Genomic DNA, 14,297 nt, shown 5'->3' with positions numbered 1-14,297 from the left:
CAGGAACACCGCATCGCGGCTGAGAGATCGTTGAAACGGTGGCGTCATCGGGCTGGCCGGTAAAGTTGAGGTGGAAAGTCTTCCGGAAATGTTCGCTGGCGAATTCGAGCTTGGCGCAGAATTATTCATGGTGAAGTTTGAATTCAAAATGGAATTAAGGTAACCAAACATCTTAAAATAGTCTTGGATATGTCGTCGACAACGTCTTCTTTTAGTGAGTTTATGATGTGATTGCAAGTTTGGGAAGAGAGAAAATTTTCAGTCGCCATTTAATAGTCCTGGAAATTAATAAAATGACAGCCTCCGTGTTACTTCTGCGGCGTTTCTCGCTGAGTTGACTTTCAAAAGCAAATACCATCAACTAATTTTTTTTTTTTTGGTAAGGGAAGCTAATTATTTTGTTTTACCACTTTTTGTATAATTATTATATCATTTTAATCACATCTATAATATTCTGATTAGACTTATTAAAATAGGAAAACGAATAATGTCTAATACTCGACAATGATTGTAAATTGAAAGAGTCTTATCTGTCCAGTTGGCTTGTGCTTGATCATGGGCAAGGTTATCAAAGTCATGAATTTAACTAAATTCGTGATAAAAATATAAACTCAAATTATAAATTTATAAAAATTTATTTTTATTAATAAATAACCATAACAAGTGTATGGTTAAATAATTAAAATATAAAATATGATTGTAATTTGATTTATAATAAATCATTAAAATTAAATTTACATAGATTGATAAATGGTCATACTCAACGTAAAAATTTTAAAATAGGACAACTTATTTTTATTGTTTTCTCTTTTATTAATATTAATTTTTGGTTTTTGAGTTTTATTTTTAATTTCTTTGAATTGTGTCCTACTGCTTTTATGAAGCTAGTTTTATACAATATATATTTAATTTTCTCAAGTCAATTAAAAATCAACAAGTTTAACCAATTTCATCTAGTTTGAGTTTATGAATGAATTGACATGATTTGTAAATTAGAAATGTAAAATCGATAAACTCAAATAGTTAACTCGTGAATTTAATCAAGTTTTATTTAGTTTAAATTTATAAATAAGTTAACATAATTTTATAAGTTAAAATATGAAACGATAAACTCAAAGAATCAACTCGAGAGTTGGACAATCATGATCTTGGGGAAGGATGATATTAAGTTTACACATTTGACTTTTTAATTTGCACATTAATATCTATAAACCATCCAAAGATCAAACTGTTAGCCTCATATTTAGATTTAAATCTTAAAATTAAAAAAATACACATTTTCTCTAATTTATGCAGAGACAGAAAGATGATAAACACAAACACACATAAATCTGTAGAGAATATGCTCTATAGAGAAGTCAAAATCAAAAGTTGAAGCGTACGTTGACTTTATATATTTTATTATATCCATAATATTATTGTTATGAACGTAATTATGTAATTAAGAAAGTGAAATGACCTATTATTGACAATGAATGTAAATAGAAAGTCTTATATATAGCAACTTGACCACGTCTTTTACATGGCCACCACCAATACATTTAATTTGAATGTGAAGAAAACAGGAAGCGGGAAAAAAGAGTTATATTTTTACGATATGCATGCCAACAGAAACACAGGTAAGTTTCGTAGGATAGCACGAAATGCATGATTTTTTCGATGTATTTATACAATATAGTGTACAACTTTATACTCACACACACACACACACACACACAATGTTCACGTGTATACTACTGTATTAGTGAGCTTGTTAAACTAAATTATGGAGCATCTACGAGGGTCTAAGATCTTAAATTTATTTTTGATATATTTTTTCTCTTCAATATTTAAAAATGGTGTAAAGTTACCTATATTACTATAAAATATTAACTTTGATTATTAGTTGACAAAAAATTACATAAAATAATTTCAAAAATTATAAAAAAAGAGATAAAAAATAACATAAAATGATAAAAAATTATAATTTTTTATATGATACTTATTTCTAATGTTTTGAGTCTTTTTTTAAATTTTTTAAGTTTTTTTATAATTTTTTAGTTAACTAACAATACGGGTGACATTGCATTGTTTTAAATTAATATTGAAGAGCATCATTACACCACAACTGAATTTAGAGTCCCATACACTCCTAAACTTATAATTTAAGGTTAAAATAAACTTTTAACCCTATATAATGTTCATCAAGTTTTTTCATCCTCACTTATGTTTATATAATCATCTTATAAAATAGGGGTGAAATTTAAAATATATATTAAGCATTTTTTTTAATACATATATTAAGCATTCTAGCTTAACATACATTGGTACCTTAATAGATTTAGTGCATATTTGGATTTTTGACCATTATATAGTTGAGATTTCCACAAACTAGATTCTAACTATAGATTCTGCAGACTGAAGTTTGGGTAAATGACTATGATAAAATTGATGTTTGGATTTTCTTTAAAAAAAAAAAGAAAAATCAGTTTGTCAACTGAAATTTGTTTAGATAATATAATTCAAAAACATGTTTAAATTTATAACAATTAAAAAGGACATGAGTTTTATTTTATACGCATGTATGTGTATGCTTGTGTATAATTTAGTTTCCTTAATAAACAAATTTAACATTTAAAATTACAAAAATTATAAAAAATATTCCATATATCATAAACAAGAACTATTTGTAAATACTAAAAAAGTTATAAGATTGATAGACTGGATATATATGAGACATATAATTTGATATATTTAATGAACAAAAATATAAAATTTATAAATCCTGTAAATTGAAAATGGTTTAACTCAACGCAACTCAATCTCCAAGAGGAAAAAAAAAATAAAAAGGACAGCTCCACCTCAAACCTTATATTCCTTTTTTTGTACATGAAATAAATAAATATCATAAAAAAGGCAATGTATGCAAAAGATACGTGCTTGAATGTTTTTTTTTTTTTAATGAAAGTGCAAAGTTGAAGGGTTTTTTGTTTCCCAAAACCAAATGAAAAGAAGCTTGAATGAGAATAACATTCCTAGCTGCCACTTTCTCACTGGAAGCATATTGAAGTTGTCCATATGAAAATGAAAGTGCTTGAAGCATCATAGAATAATAGATATTGGAGTTCCTGAATGGTGGCCTTTTGTTTTGAGACACATACATGTCGGACTTATTCGAGGTCCTAAATATATAACTTCACAACGTTGATCTGTACGATTCCATAATTTAAACACCACATTCATGTGGCCCCCAATAACTGTTGCCTTTAATTTAGTTTTTTGGCCCATCAATTATACAATATTTCGTATTTCAACTAATTTAGATTTTACTATATATTGTTGGGCGCCCAAGGTAACAACCTAAAAGGAAGTGAGCTAGAAAGATATTATATCTCAATTTAAAACTTTTAAAATTGGGATCAAATGGTAAATTTTCCTTTAAACTAAAAGTCCAATAATGTCTCTGGCTCTAAACTTGTTTTTGATGCAGTATTTCCCTTCAAATTTAAAAATGATACAATATTACTTTTACTATTAATAAATGTCTCAAAATTTCAAAATTTACAAAAAGAATATGCTCAAGAAATTGTTTTTAGTCTATTTCTGTAATTTTTTGGGTTTTTATTTGTAATTTTAGGCCCTTTTTGTCATTTTTTTATAATTTTTTAGTCAATTAATAGTCAAAGTTAACTCTTGTTAATGATAAAAGTGACATTGTATTTTACCATTTTTAAAAAGTTAAAAGAAATATTATATCCAAAAAAGAGTTTAAGATTATAGACTATTGGACTTATATATAGTTTAAAAGTAAAATTACCCTTCAACTCTTATAATATAATTAAGTAATTATATATTGTTTTAATTAAACTCATTCTCAATTTAATACAAGACTTTTTACATTAACTTAAAGTCTATATGTATTTGACATCCTAATAAATATCATAGGTCTTTTTCTTTTTTACTTACATCACTACAATATTTTTTTACTAGTGGCAACAACTAAAAACCATTGTAACAAGGCGCAAAATTGTTTCCTATACTATATGACAATGGGTTTTGAGCGTGAAACTTGCTTCCGTTACCTATGATATGAGGTAATGATTTTTTCATATTCTAAGCTACAAATTATAAAATTGTTGCTTGTAGTAAGACAGTAATCACGATATTGGGGTGTTGAAATAAGTAACAATTTTAGCCTGTTGCTTATCATATGAGTAGAGGCAACACTTAAATATTAGATAGATAGATAATTGTTAAATTTAATATTTCATTCCTCATCTAGGATTTGAACCCTAATTCTTTTTAAGAGATGAGATGTCTCCTATCATTTTTCTAACATGACTTTTAATTGTTATAATGCAAAATATTATATACATACATAGATAACTGTTAAATAAAATTTTAAAATTTTCTAATTAATAAATAAAAATTAAGAAAATAAATAAATAAATAAAAGAATATAGATAAGTTATAAAAACTTGAAATAATTTTTTATTAGTAGAAAAATAATAAGAAATAGTTTTTAAATGTTGCTAAAAAGAAGATTTATAAGAAACATTTTTTTTGTTGCCTATTAGAATAGAGAACAAATTTAAAATATTGTGATAAAAGTACCTTTATATGCAACAATTTTTTATGTTCCTTATATTGAAAATTTTATTTCAACACTTAAAAATTATTGCTCATTTTGCTTTAGGAAATAATTTTCAAACGTTGCCAAATATTTGTTGATTAATGGCAAACACAAAAATTATTACTCATATCCACATTAAGCAACACTTTTAGAACTATTGTGACTAAAACTGTTGCCTAAAATAAAAAATGTTGTAATAAATTTTTTTTATAAAATCATTTACTTACATTTTTATTATTAATTAGTAATGTTTATAAGTTTTTGGAAGCTACACCAAAGAAGATTAAACTAATTATCTAGATTGAGTTGGATCGAATTACTATATTGGTGTAAAACTTTCTCAGCAATAATTTGTTTTTTTTTTTTTATGTATACGGCTTGAAATTGAGATATATATATATATATATATATATATTCAAGGAAAATAGGAATTGAACCACTTCAACTATTGTTGATGGTTTAATTTCCTTACTTTCTCTTCTATATTATATACTAATAAATGGTATTTTGGGCTGTTTTGTTTGCCATTGATCAATCCAAGACAGTGAAACTGAATCGAACCTCCTGTGGTCACAGAATGATGTATATAGTTGATAACCATGATAATGACTAGTGCTCAAGATTAATTAGTAATTAATTTATATATTATATATATATATATATATATTTATATCTCAAGAGACAACCATGATAATGACCAGTGCTTCAGGAACAAAGGCACCTAGTTTAACTTTAGCCTATTCCTTACACTAACTGATACCATGCATGAGGGTTAAGAGGAATAATCTTTTAACAAGCCAACTTCCACATGACAGATACACTACACATATATTTCTTTTGATTTTTGCTTTTCATATATATATATATATATATATATATCAAACCATGATTTTGTTCTTTCATTACAGGGTCTCAAGCACCTCAAACACCGTGAGAAATAAATAAGAGTAAAAATGTTGGTTCTGTATAGCCAAATATGGAGAATATATATATATATATATATATGCAGCTCTACAAACTAACTGAATTCATCTTTAGACTCATCATTGATGGTGAAAATCCAATTATATAACAACTTATCGGTGTTTTTTCCTCTTAAACAAGTTTAAGAGTTTGAATCTTGTAGATGGTAGAAATTAAATCACGATGAAAGAACTACTCCCACTTGGATCTAACAAATGTTTGAATTGACCTGATTATACTGAGTGTCATATGCATTTGTATAAAGCTTGCGATTGTATGAATACTTGTAAAGGGATTAAGATTATTTTAAGACAATGTTGAGTGCGATACTAAAATCATCCTATAACATGCATACAATTTTGGCAGTGACAGGCTGATGATACACAACCAGACATACATAGTATATATCAGTGAACTTATATACAAAGATGTATGTGTGTCTATATATATATATATAGTTAGTCAAAACACTTAACTCTAAGTCCAAATTTACCTTGAAGAGCAGAAACTAGCTAAGAAGAGAGTTGATGACCACGACCATAACTTATTACTGAAACACTAGTCATCTGATCTAGTTCTGCATGCATACTAATGAAAGAATAAGAGTGTATCTCAGTACTTAGCTAGGTTATATATATATACACAGAGATAAGCTTCATATATATTCAAAGAATAAGGGTTCAGAATGACAACTCAAATGAATATGCTTAATTTTTCTTTAGACCAACATATATATACACACACCACACACACACACCTATGTAGACTCCTAAAACCAGTTATTTTATATAAGATTAATTGAAAGATATATAATGGGTGTGAGAGATTAGTGTAGAGTATAGGGAATACATGATTTGGTCAATCGAGGGGTTGATTCGGGCAATTTTTGGTTCAAAAACTAAATAATGACTAGTGTATCCAGTCTCGAATATAATGTAATGTCATCTCAATAACCATTTGTCTATAATAATGAAAATTCTCATTCTTAAACCAGCTATGGTATGATAAGCCTTTAGTATATGCCCTTCTTTTAATTAACCTTTTAAAAAGAAAAATTCCTCCCTATGAATATGACTCTCTTCTAGATGAATAAACTTTTCTAATTTAATCAACGACATTAATATAAGATATAAAATCATAACCTACAGCTCATTTGTTAGATTTTATTCAACATGATGAAATATATCCCACTCATTTATAAAATGTAAGACATAGAACAACCTATATATTATTTACAAGCCATGAATAATGAGACTTATTTAATTTCTTAAACTCTGTAATATACAAGATCTCACATAATTAGACTAAAAAGGTTGAATGCATAACATCCTAAATTTTTAATTCAGCATTAATGAGTTGATAAAGGTTAAATTACTAATGTGGTGCATCTATTAAGTTAATAATGTTTTCAATGACTAATGGATTAATTGGGATTTTTAGTAGTCGAGTAATAGGATTGTGCTAAGGAGTGAACTGGCCAAGCTGGCCCAAGCAGTGATTTTAAAATTGGACAATCGGATTGGTCTGAATTTCGATTCGGTCAATATATAAAAACTATTTTAGAGGTTGAGCCAGGATGGGCCGTTTCAGACTGACGGTTAGATCCAGAACCGGAATTAAGTCAAGAACCAAATCCGGTTTTCAAGAACCAGACTATTAAAAAAATATTTTTAAATGTTTTTACTGAATTTTTTTAGGAAATGACTAATTTTTTTAATCATTTGATATTATGTTGTATAATATGACTTGTTACGTCATAATAAACTTAACATATTTAATTTTTTTAAGTTAAGTAGAAATTTCATAGTTATTTTTTATATTTAAATTATTATATATAATTTTTTAATTTACTTATTATGTCACCTATTTAACCATTGGTCTAACCCAATTGAATCATACAAATCATGAACTGTTGAACTTTTCAATTGGATTCTGAAAACATTGGGCCCAAATGAAGGAGCCAAAATGCAGATGGGGCTCACTGTGTATGTCATTCACCATGGCAGACAGTGCAAAATCTAATTTAAATCAGTCACGAAAATGGGCAAAACGAAAGGGAGAAAACTAGAAGAACTCGAAGAGCACAAAGGAGCAGAGCTAGAGTGGTAAATTTTAGCCTTTTGGAGGTGCTTGGAGCTGGAAATTATAAAAGGTAAATACACGAGATCATGCGTAATATGTCTCACCTAGTTAGACTGAAAAGGGTGAATGAGTCATGGATAACTAACAAGAGACATCACTCGATTATTGCAATAGAGAAAGAGAATAGACAACGAACAAAACAAAAAAGTTTTCAATTATCAAATTGCAAAAACTCAGTTTATGCCCGCCAGGATAAATCACTGTCTACGTGTCAACTAACATATAATATTCCACATCAAACATGTGCCATAGGCAAGGCATCCATTCTTAAAGCTTTCTCGTAAAACTGAGTTATCCACTGCAAAAATAAAATAAAATAATGGATTAGCCATGGAATTTAGTAATAAAATAAATTTTTCTTGCTAATCCATTGCTAATTCTGTCACTAATTTAGCAACAGAATTTAGTGACGGAATGTTCTGTCGCTAAAATTTTATCATTATTCCGTTATTAATCTGTCATAAATAATTTACTAATGAAAAATTCCATCACTAATGGTTAGGATATTTTATTTCGATTTTGTGATGGAATTTGCTATGAAAAATTCCCTCACAAAGCTTTTTGTTATAATTTTGTCCCTAATTTTATCACAAATTAATTTTAATTTAATTTTATTATTTATAATATATATTTATATATAATTTATTTAATAATTTATTATTATGCTATAAATAAATAATTTAAAAATTATAATTTAAAATAATTTATTATTTTAAATTATTTTATATTATTAATAATAATTTAAATTTCATACTTAATTATTCTTATTTAAAAATAAAAATAAAATATTTAAAAAATTAAAATATTATATATTATATAGATACAAATTGTAAAATAATATATAATGATAATAAAATATTTTTTAATTTAATATTAAATTTATTATCAAAAATAATTTTTTAAAATAAATATAATAGAAATAATTATTTTATATAAATTAATTTTTCATATTAATAAATAAATATAATGTTAAAAAATAAGTAAATTTAAATACTATATTTAATAATAGTTTAAACAATATATTTATTAATATATGTGTGTATGGTCAAGTATTATATATTTAATTTATCAATTAAGACTAAATATTTCTTTCAGCTCAATTGGCAATAAGGTGGACGAAAAGGCACTAAAGAGTATGAGGTTGTAAATTTGAACCTAGTCAAGGCACAATTGTAGATAATAATATTTGACATGGCAATGATAAATGATGTGGTGGTGACGTGACACTAGTCCATTGTGTGACTAGGTGATGGTGAGGTGATATTAGTCCATCGAGTGACGTGACAATGATATTTTGGTCCGCCTAATAAATTAGTGACAAAATGAGCTCATTGGAAAATTAGCAACGGATTAGCGACGAAATGCATTTCATTATAAAGTAAGAATAACTTATCCTTGTTTAGTGACAAAAAATTTTTGTCTCTGATTCTGTCACTAATGAATTAATAATGGTGTTTTTACCAACAAAAATATTCTGTCACTAATCCATTAGAAAATTAGCTGTTTTTTTTTTTTTTAGTGATCTAGTACCTTCAAGGTGAAGCCATTACAGTGAGAAGTATTGGATTCTCAAACTATATATATATATATATATATATATTCACTTTTGGGTTTTCTTTACTGATAGATTCATGAAGACTAATATATGGATAAGACAAAATATGCCTTATATATGCTTCACCAAATAACAGCTAGCTAGTTCAAATTAAATGACTCTATACTTCCCTCAAGCAAAGTCTTGTATGCACATAAAATTACTATTGATAGAGCTTTACACACATATACTATCTTGCCTAATTTGATTCAAGTTAGTCAAAACTAATTAGTAATACAAGACATATATATGACTAATGTTGAAAGTCAACTTTTCATTTCTATCCTTTTTACTTCACCCAATAACCGATGTAGAAAATACAAAATAATCAATGTAAAAAGTCCTCCATGCAATAGTGGTGAATATTATTTTTACAAACCGGTTGGCATTATAAAAAAAAAAGATTTACTTCCTTCAATTCTTATTATAAGGCACATATAACTACTTCACCAAACCAAAGGAAGATAGTTGAGTTATTAGCTTTGTCTGAAATTATAATCAACTTTTAATTTTGCTCCTATTTAAATGTTTTTTTTTTCAAATAATTTGCATTACCTTCTATATCATAGTTAATGAGTTTAAATAGGAATAGGATTGAAAAAAAAATATAATGAATACCTATCATGTGCGTGCTTTATATTAAGGACCAAAGAATTTTTTAAAAAGGCGCAAGGACAAAAGGGAGTATATGCTTTATTCTCAAGTGGTGAGAACACTGTGTATTGGCGTTCTCCCTCCATCTGTCTCGCTTTCTCATACAGTTGGGAGAGCTTTACACACACATGATCTATCTAACTCAATCCAATTTATTCAAAATTTAATTTTATTTCTACAAACCGGTTGGCATTAAAAAATAAAAAGATTTATGCTTTATTTTGAAGTAGTAAGAACATCATGTATTGGTATTCTCCCTCTCGCGCTAGCTCCCTCTCTCTCTCATATATAGTGTGCATGTCTCCTTACAAATATATATATATATATATATATATATTATATTCCCCACAAGTCACAACCCTTTATATATATATATATATATATATCTCAAAGGAAACCAACTTGATCTGTGTGCCTTTAATCTTTATTCTATATAGTTTAGTGCATATATATGTGTACATCTTTTTGCCATTCAATTCATCATTAAGATCGATTCCTTATTTTGATTCTGATAAGAGTACTGAAAAACGTATTATATTAACTAATTAACAGTCGAAACTAATTTAGAGTTTCGCAAGCTAAGATATAATTAAAAAAAACATATATATACCATTTGTCTGGCTGCCAGTGTTTTAAGTATGATCTAAGAAGCATATATTATATATGGCATCAAATTTGGCGGCACTTGACTAAAAAGTGTTTCAATTATTAGACTTATTATACCAAAAGTATTTTTACGTTCTCTTAATATATAATTATTTGTTCGAATCCTAAGCTGATATTACAGAACTTTTGTGAGTTCTGTAAATCATATTTTCTCTGGAGTTCACAAATTCAGAAGATTTTCTTCTGAGATTGCCTACTAGGGATTAACGTAACATTATGTTGAAGTTTTTATTGAAGCTTATTAATTGAACTTGATATATGATATTCCTGAGTTTTTATTTTGTTTGGTTTTGTACCCACATAATTTAACATGTTTTCTTTGTGAGATTTTTCACAATGGCTTTCCCTGTGTTGTTCTTAATTTCCTTTTTTTTTTTTTAACTTTTCTTTATTCTGACACATCAACAGACTTATCCCCTCTTTACCCCACTGGTTTCATTCTTTGTTTCATTGCAATTCTTCATTTCAACTATTTCTCTGTTTTCCATTAGAAGATAGTGTAGGTAACTCAACTTCCACAAGCTCATCACCAATATTCATCAAAGAATTTTCACAGCTCAAATAACACTTGCAAAGATATTTACATATAGGTTATTTATGAAAACAAGCTTATTTGCAAATAATGTTCTATGTGATATGCATTCTATATTTACTTTTCAGTAGAAGCAATTTTATTGTCAAACTTGTTATTATTATTATTTAGTACATTTTTAGTGGGATTATTTATAGTCGTTATAATCCATTCATAACGTATTTTCCTTTTACATCATTGCACGTAAAGGATGATAGAACAGGAAGTATATTTTATTTTTCTCCTGATACCGTAGTTGCATGAAAATACACAAATCAAAGTGTTTGGGCTAAAATATGCAAAAGGTGAGAGTCGTATTGGAACCTTCTCAGTATAAAGCAAAGGTTCCCTCCATCTCTCTCTCTCTCTCTCTCTCTCTCTCTCTCTCTGCGCTCGAGAAAGTGCAATAGAATCCCCCAAACTCTAACCTATAAAGAAAACTAACCTACATCCATAATCCTTTGAGTTTGAAGAGAACAAAAAATTCTTGCCTTAGCCCACCAACATACCTTCTCTCTCTCCCCCCTCCTCCTCTCCTTTCTTTTGTCTTCATATACACAGACCTCATATATCCAAATTCACAAACAATCAAATCATGCAGTATTATTAATATCAGTACAAGGCTTCTCTCCTTCTTCCCATGGCAAAAAAGATTGAAAATTTACGCATGGGTCTTTCTTGTTCTTTCCTTTTAAGGTTATTCTTAGTGGTGGGCTATGTCTGTCTTCTATTGCTTGGAAGATTAGGATCTGGATATGGAAGAACACTCCAACATGGAGACCATCAGCAGATTGGTAGACACCAACCCATGAACCAACAAGAGTTGGATTTCAACTACATGAGCAAAAGAAGAGTCCCAAATGGATCAGATCCTATTCATAACAGGTTTGTCTTAACTTTTTTCTCAGTTTACATATATATAATAGTCTTCTTACTTATCTGTCACACGTTTGAATTTACCAGGTTTGGTGTTTCTGCACTTATTTGTTCCCTTTTTGAGTTCATTTTGTGACTTTATATATACAAGCATATATAGTCGCCAATCAGATGTTTCATGGACATTTTCTGCTGCAACAGTACTGCATATGATCTTCCAAAAATCCCAATTTGCCCAGCACAACTGAACAAACTGAAATTCGATTTGGTTCAGTTCGGTTTTAATATATTGTTATGTTGGCTTAGTTATTAATTCAGTTTTTAGTGTTTTTCAACGGAGTTGAAGCAAAGTGATGCTTGCATAAGATACTCTCTGTCTCCAATTACAGCAATCTTGTACCAGTAAAATCTGCTTCATATTTTATGCCTCATGTAGCAGACAGATTCGTATTATTTTATTGTTTCTAAATCCAAATAAAGGGGAAAAGCCAGATGTCAGGGAGTGTTTGTTTATGCTTTAACTGTTACATTGGATTGTTGCTTTCAGGACTTTAAGAGACTTAGCCCCCTTTAAAGGAAATGATAAAGTGTGGCTAATAAGTACTTTATTCTACACAAATGTTTTTATTTATTAATGTGCACAACAAGCATTAAAGTTTGCTCACTTCGTATGGTTCTTCTCTGCATTTTATGAAATTTTCAAAACCTTTTTGTCCTACTTCTCTTTCTTTTGTTCCTCCCTTAATTACTTTTAGCACAATAATACAATTAAACATGCGTGGAAGTGCATGATTCTCTCTGAAACTATTTCATTAACCGCTATATACATGCTAAAGTACTGCATACACTATAATTAAAGAAAAGAGACTTCAATTTTCTTTGTCTTTCAGCCATTGAATTTTCTCTGAGAACCTTATTTGAATATTGTGTTCAGGAGAGCAGGAAATTCTGGTCGACCGCCTGGCGAAGCCTAGTGTGTTCTGGGAACATGACAAAGCTTCAGCAACCTTAGCTTATTGCAGAAGAAAATGACAAGCTTTTCCTCAGGAAAATGATATTTTCACCAAAGTTGAGAGGAATGAACTGAAGAAGATTAGTGAGAAGAAGAAGGCTTGTCCCAAAGAAAATAAGCTCATCAGAAGAATTGAAAGAGAGATCATTAATTTTCTGGAGAAACTTCAATTTACAGACTGGTATGTATGTATGTATTTATGTATATATGTGTATTTTTTGAAGGGATAATCTTCTTGTTCTTAAAGCTTTTCTAGATAAAGGCTAGCTCGCCTAGATGACTGACACATGTCATATTTTCATTCGTGAGTAATAGTTTATTATCCATGAAATAAAAGGAATCAACCGGTGTTAATTTGCATGTGAAGAAAATAAAAAAGAAGAAAAAATCATATCTATAAAGTTCAAAAGCCAAAAAAGTACAGAAACTGATGAACAGGAAGGTACTGTAGAAATAGCAGCCATGCATGCTTGCTTTTAAAACGGACTCGATATCATCAAAGTTCGAGTCTCTATGATTCAAAAAAATGAAAAAAGGAACAGAGCTATCTAGCTTTTGGTTTTGGTGTGATATGCTGAGTGTGGAATTTGGTTCTTTAAAGTTTATTGTAATTAAATACTGGGAATGAATGAGTTGGTGGTAATAAAGTAAAGTGAGTTGCACCATTTTAAAGTAAGGTGGTGGTGAGGTGAAGCACCTGTAAAAGGAGGATGCTTGCATATCTGATCTTGTGTAAGTCTTTTTCACTGGATTCCATATTTTATGGGTGTGGTGAATTATTGGCCTTCGGTCCAGTTTCCAACTTGTTAAAACACATTCTTATTATATCTCTTCCTTTACAAACACAAAATGAGTGAAAATGAGATGTGGCAGTGCTAAATATTACGATTTTTTACTGAAAAAAAGTTGAGCGTATTGGATTTTGAAATCTCATAAAGTCATGACATGCGAGCTCACAAGCATCTATCATGAGTACCGCTTTTTAAGTTCTAGAGGCTTTCTTGCCTGAAGTTTGTGCCAATTAAGCCTTTTGTGGGAAGTTTTCTCCGTGACACTTACCAATTCATGTTGGCGGGCGGGGCATAGAGACATGTTTTTATGTAAATAGTTAGGGATTTACTTTTTCAATCTTATTTATAACGTGGAGGGAGAAGATTTTTTTTTCCTATTTATAAGTCATTATTAAATTTTCATTATAAATTTTTTC

The 14,297-nt window shown here is 28.6% G+C and overlaps 1 protein-coding gene across 1 annotated transcript; it reads left to right on the top strand.

The window, feature by feature from the left end:
- The first annotated feature begins 11,660 nt into the window (after nt 1-11,660).
- On the top strand, nt 11,661-13,426 carry LOC129284351 (uncharacterized). Its single transcript, XM_054919800.1, has 2 exons — nt 11,661-12,087; nt 13,013-13,426. The coding sequence occupies exons 1-2, from the start codon at nt 11,843-11,845 to the stop codon at nt 13,050-13,052; spliced, it is 285 nt and encodes a 94-aa protein (XP_054775775.1). The 5' UTR covers nt 11,661-11,842; the 3' UTR covers nt 13,053-13,426.
- Nucleotides 13,427-14,297: the final 871 nt, after the last annotated feature.

Source organism: Prosopis cineraria, unplaced genomic scaffold (assembly GCF_029017545.1).
Source record: "Prosopis cineraria cultivar Desert tree isolate PC_DT_omini unplaced genomic scaffold, ASM2901754v1 PC10, whole genome shotgun sequence".
In the NCBI taxonomy this organism is placed as follows: domain Eukaryota; kingdom Viridiplantae; phylum Streptophyta; class Magnoliopsida; order Fabales; family Fabaceae; genus Prosopis; species Prosopis cineraria.
Note: the sequence above shows the minus strand (reverse complement) of the source record. Positions and strands in the feature narration are given on the sequence as shown.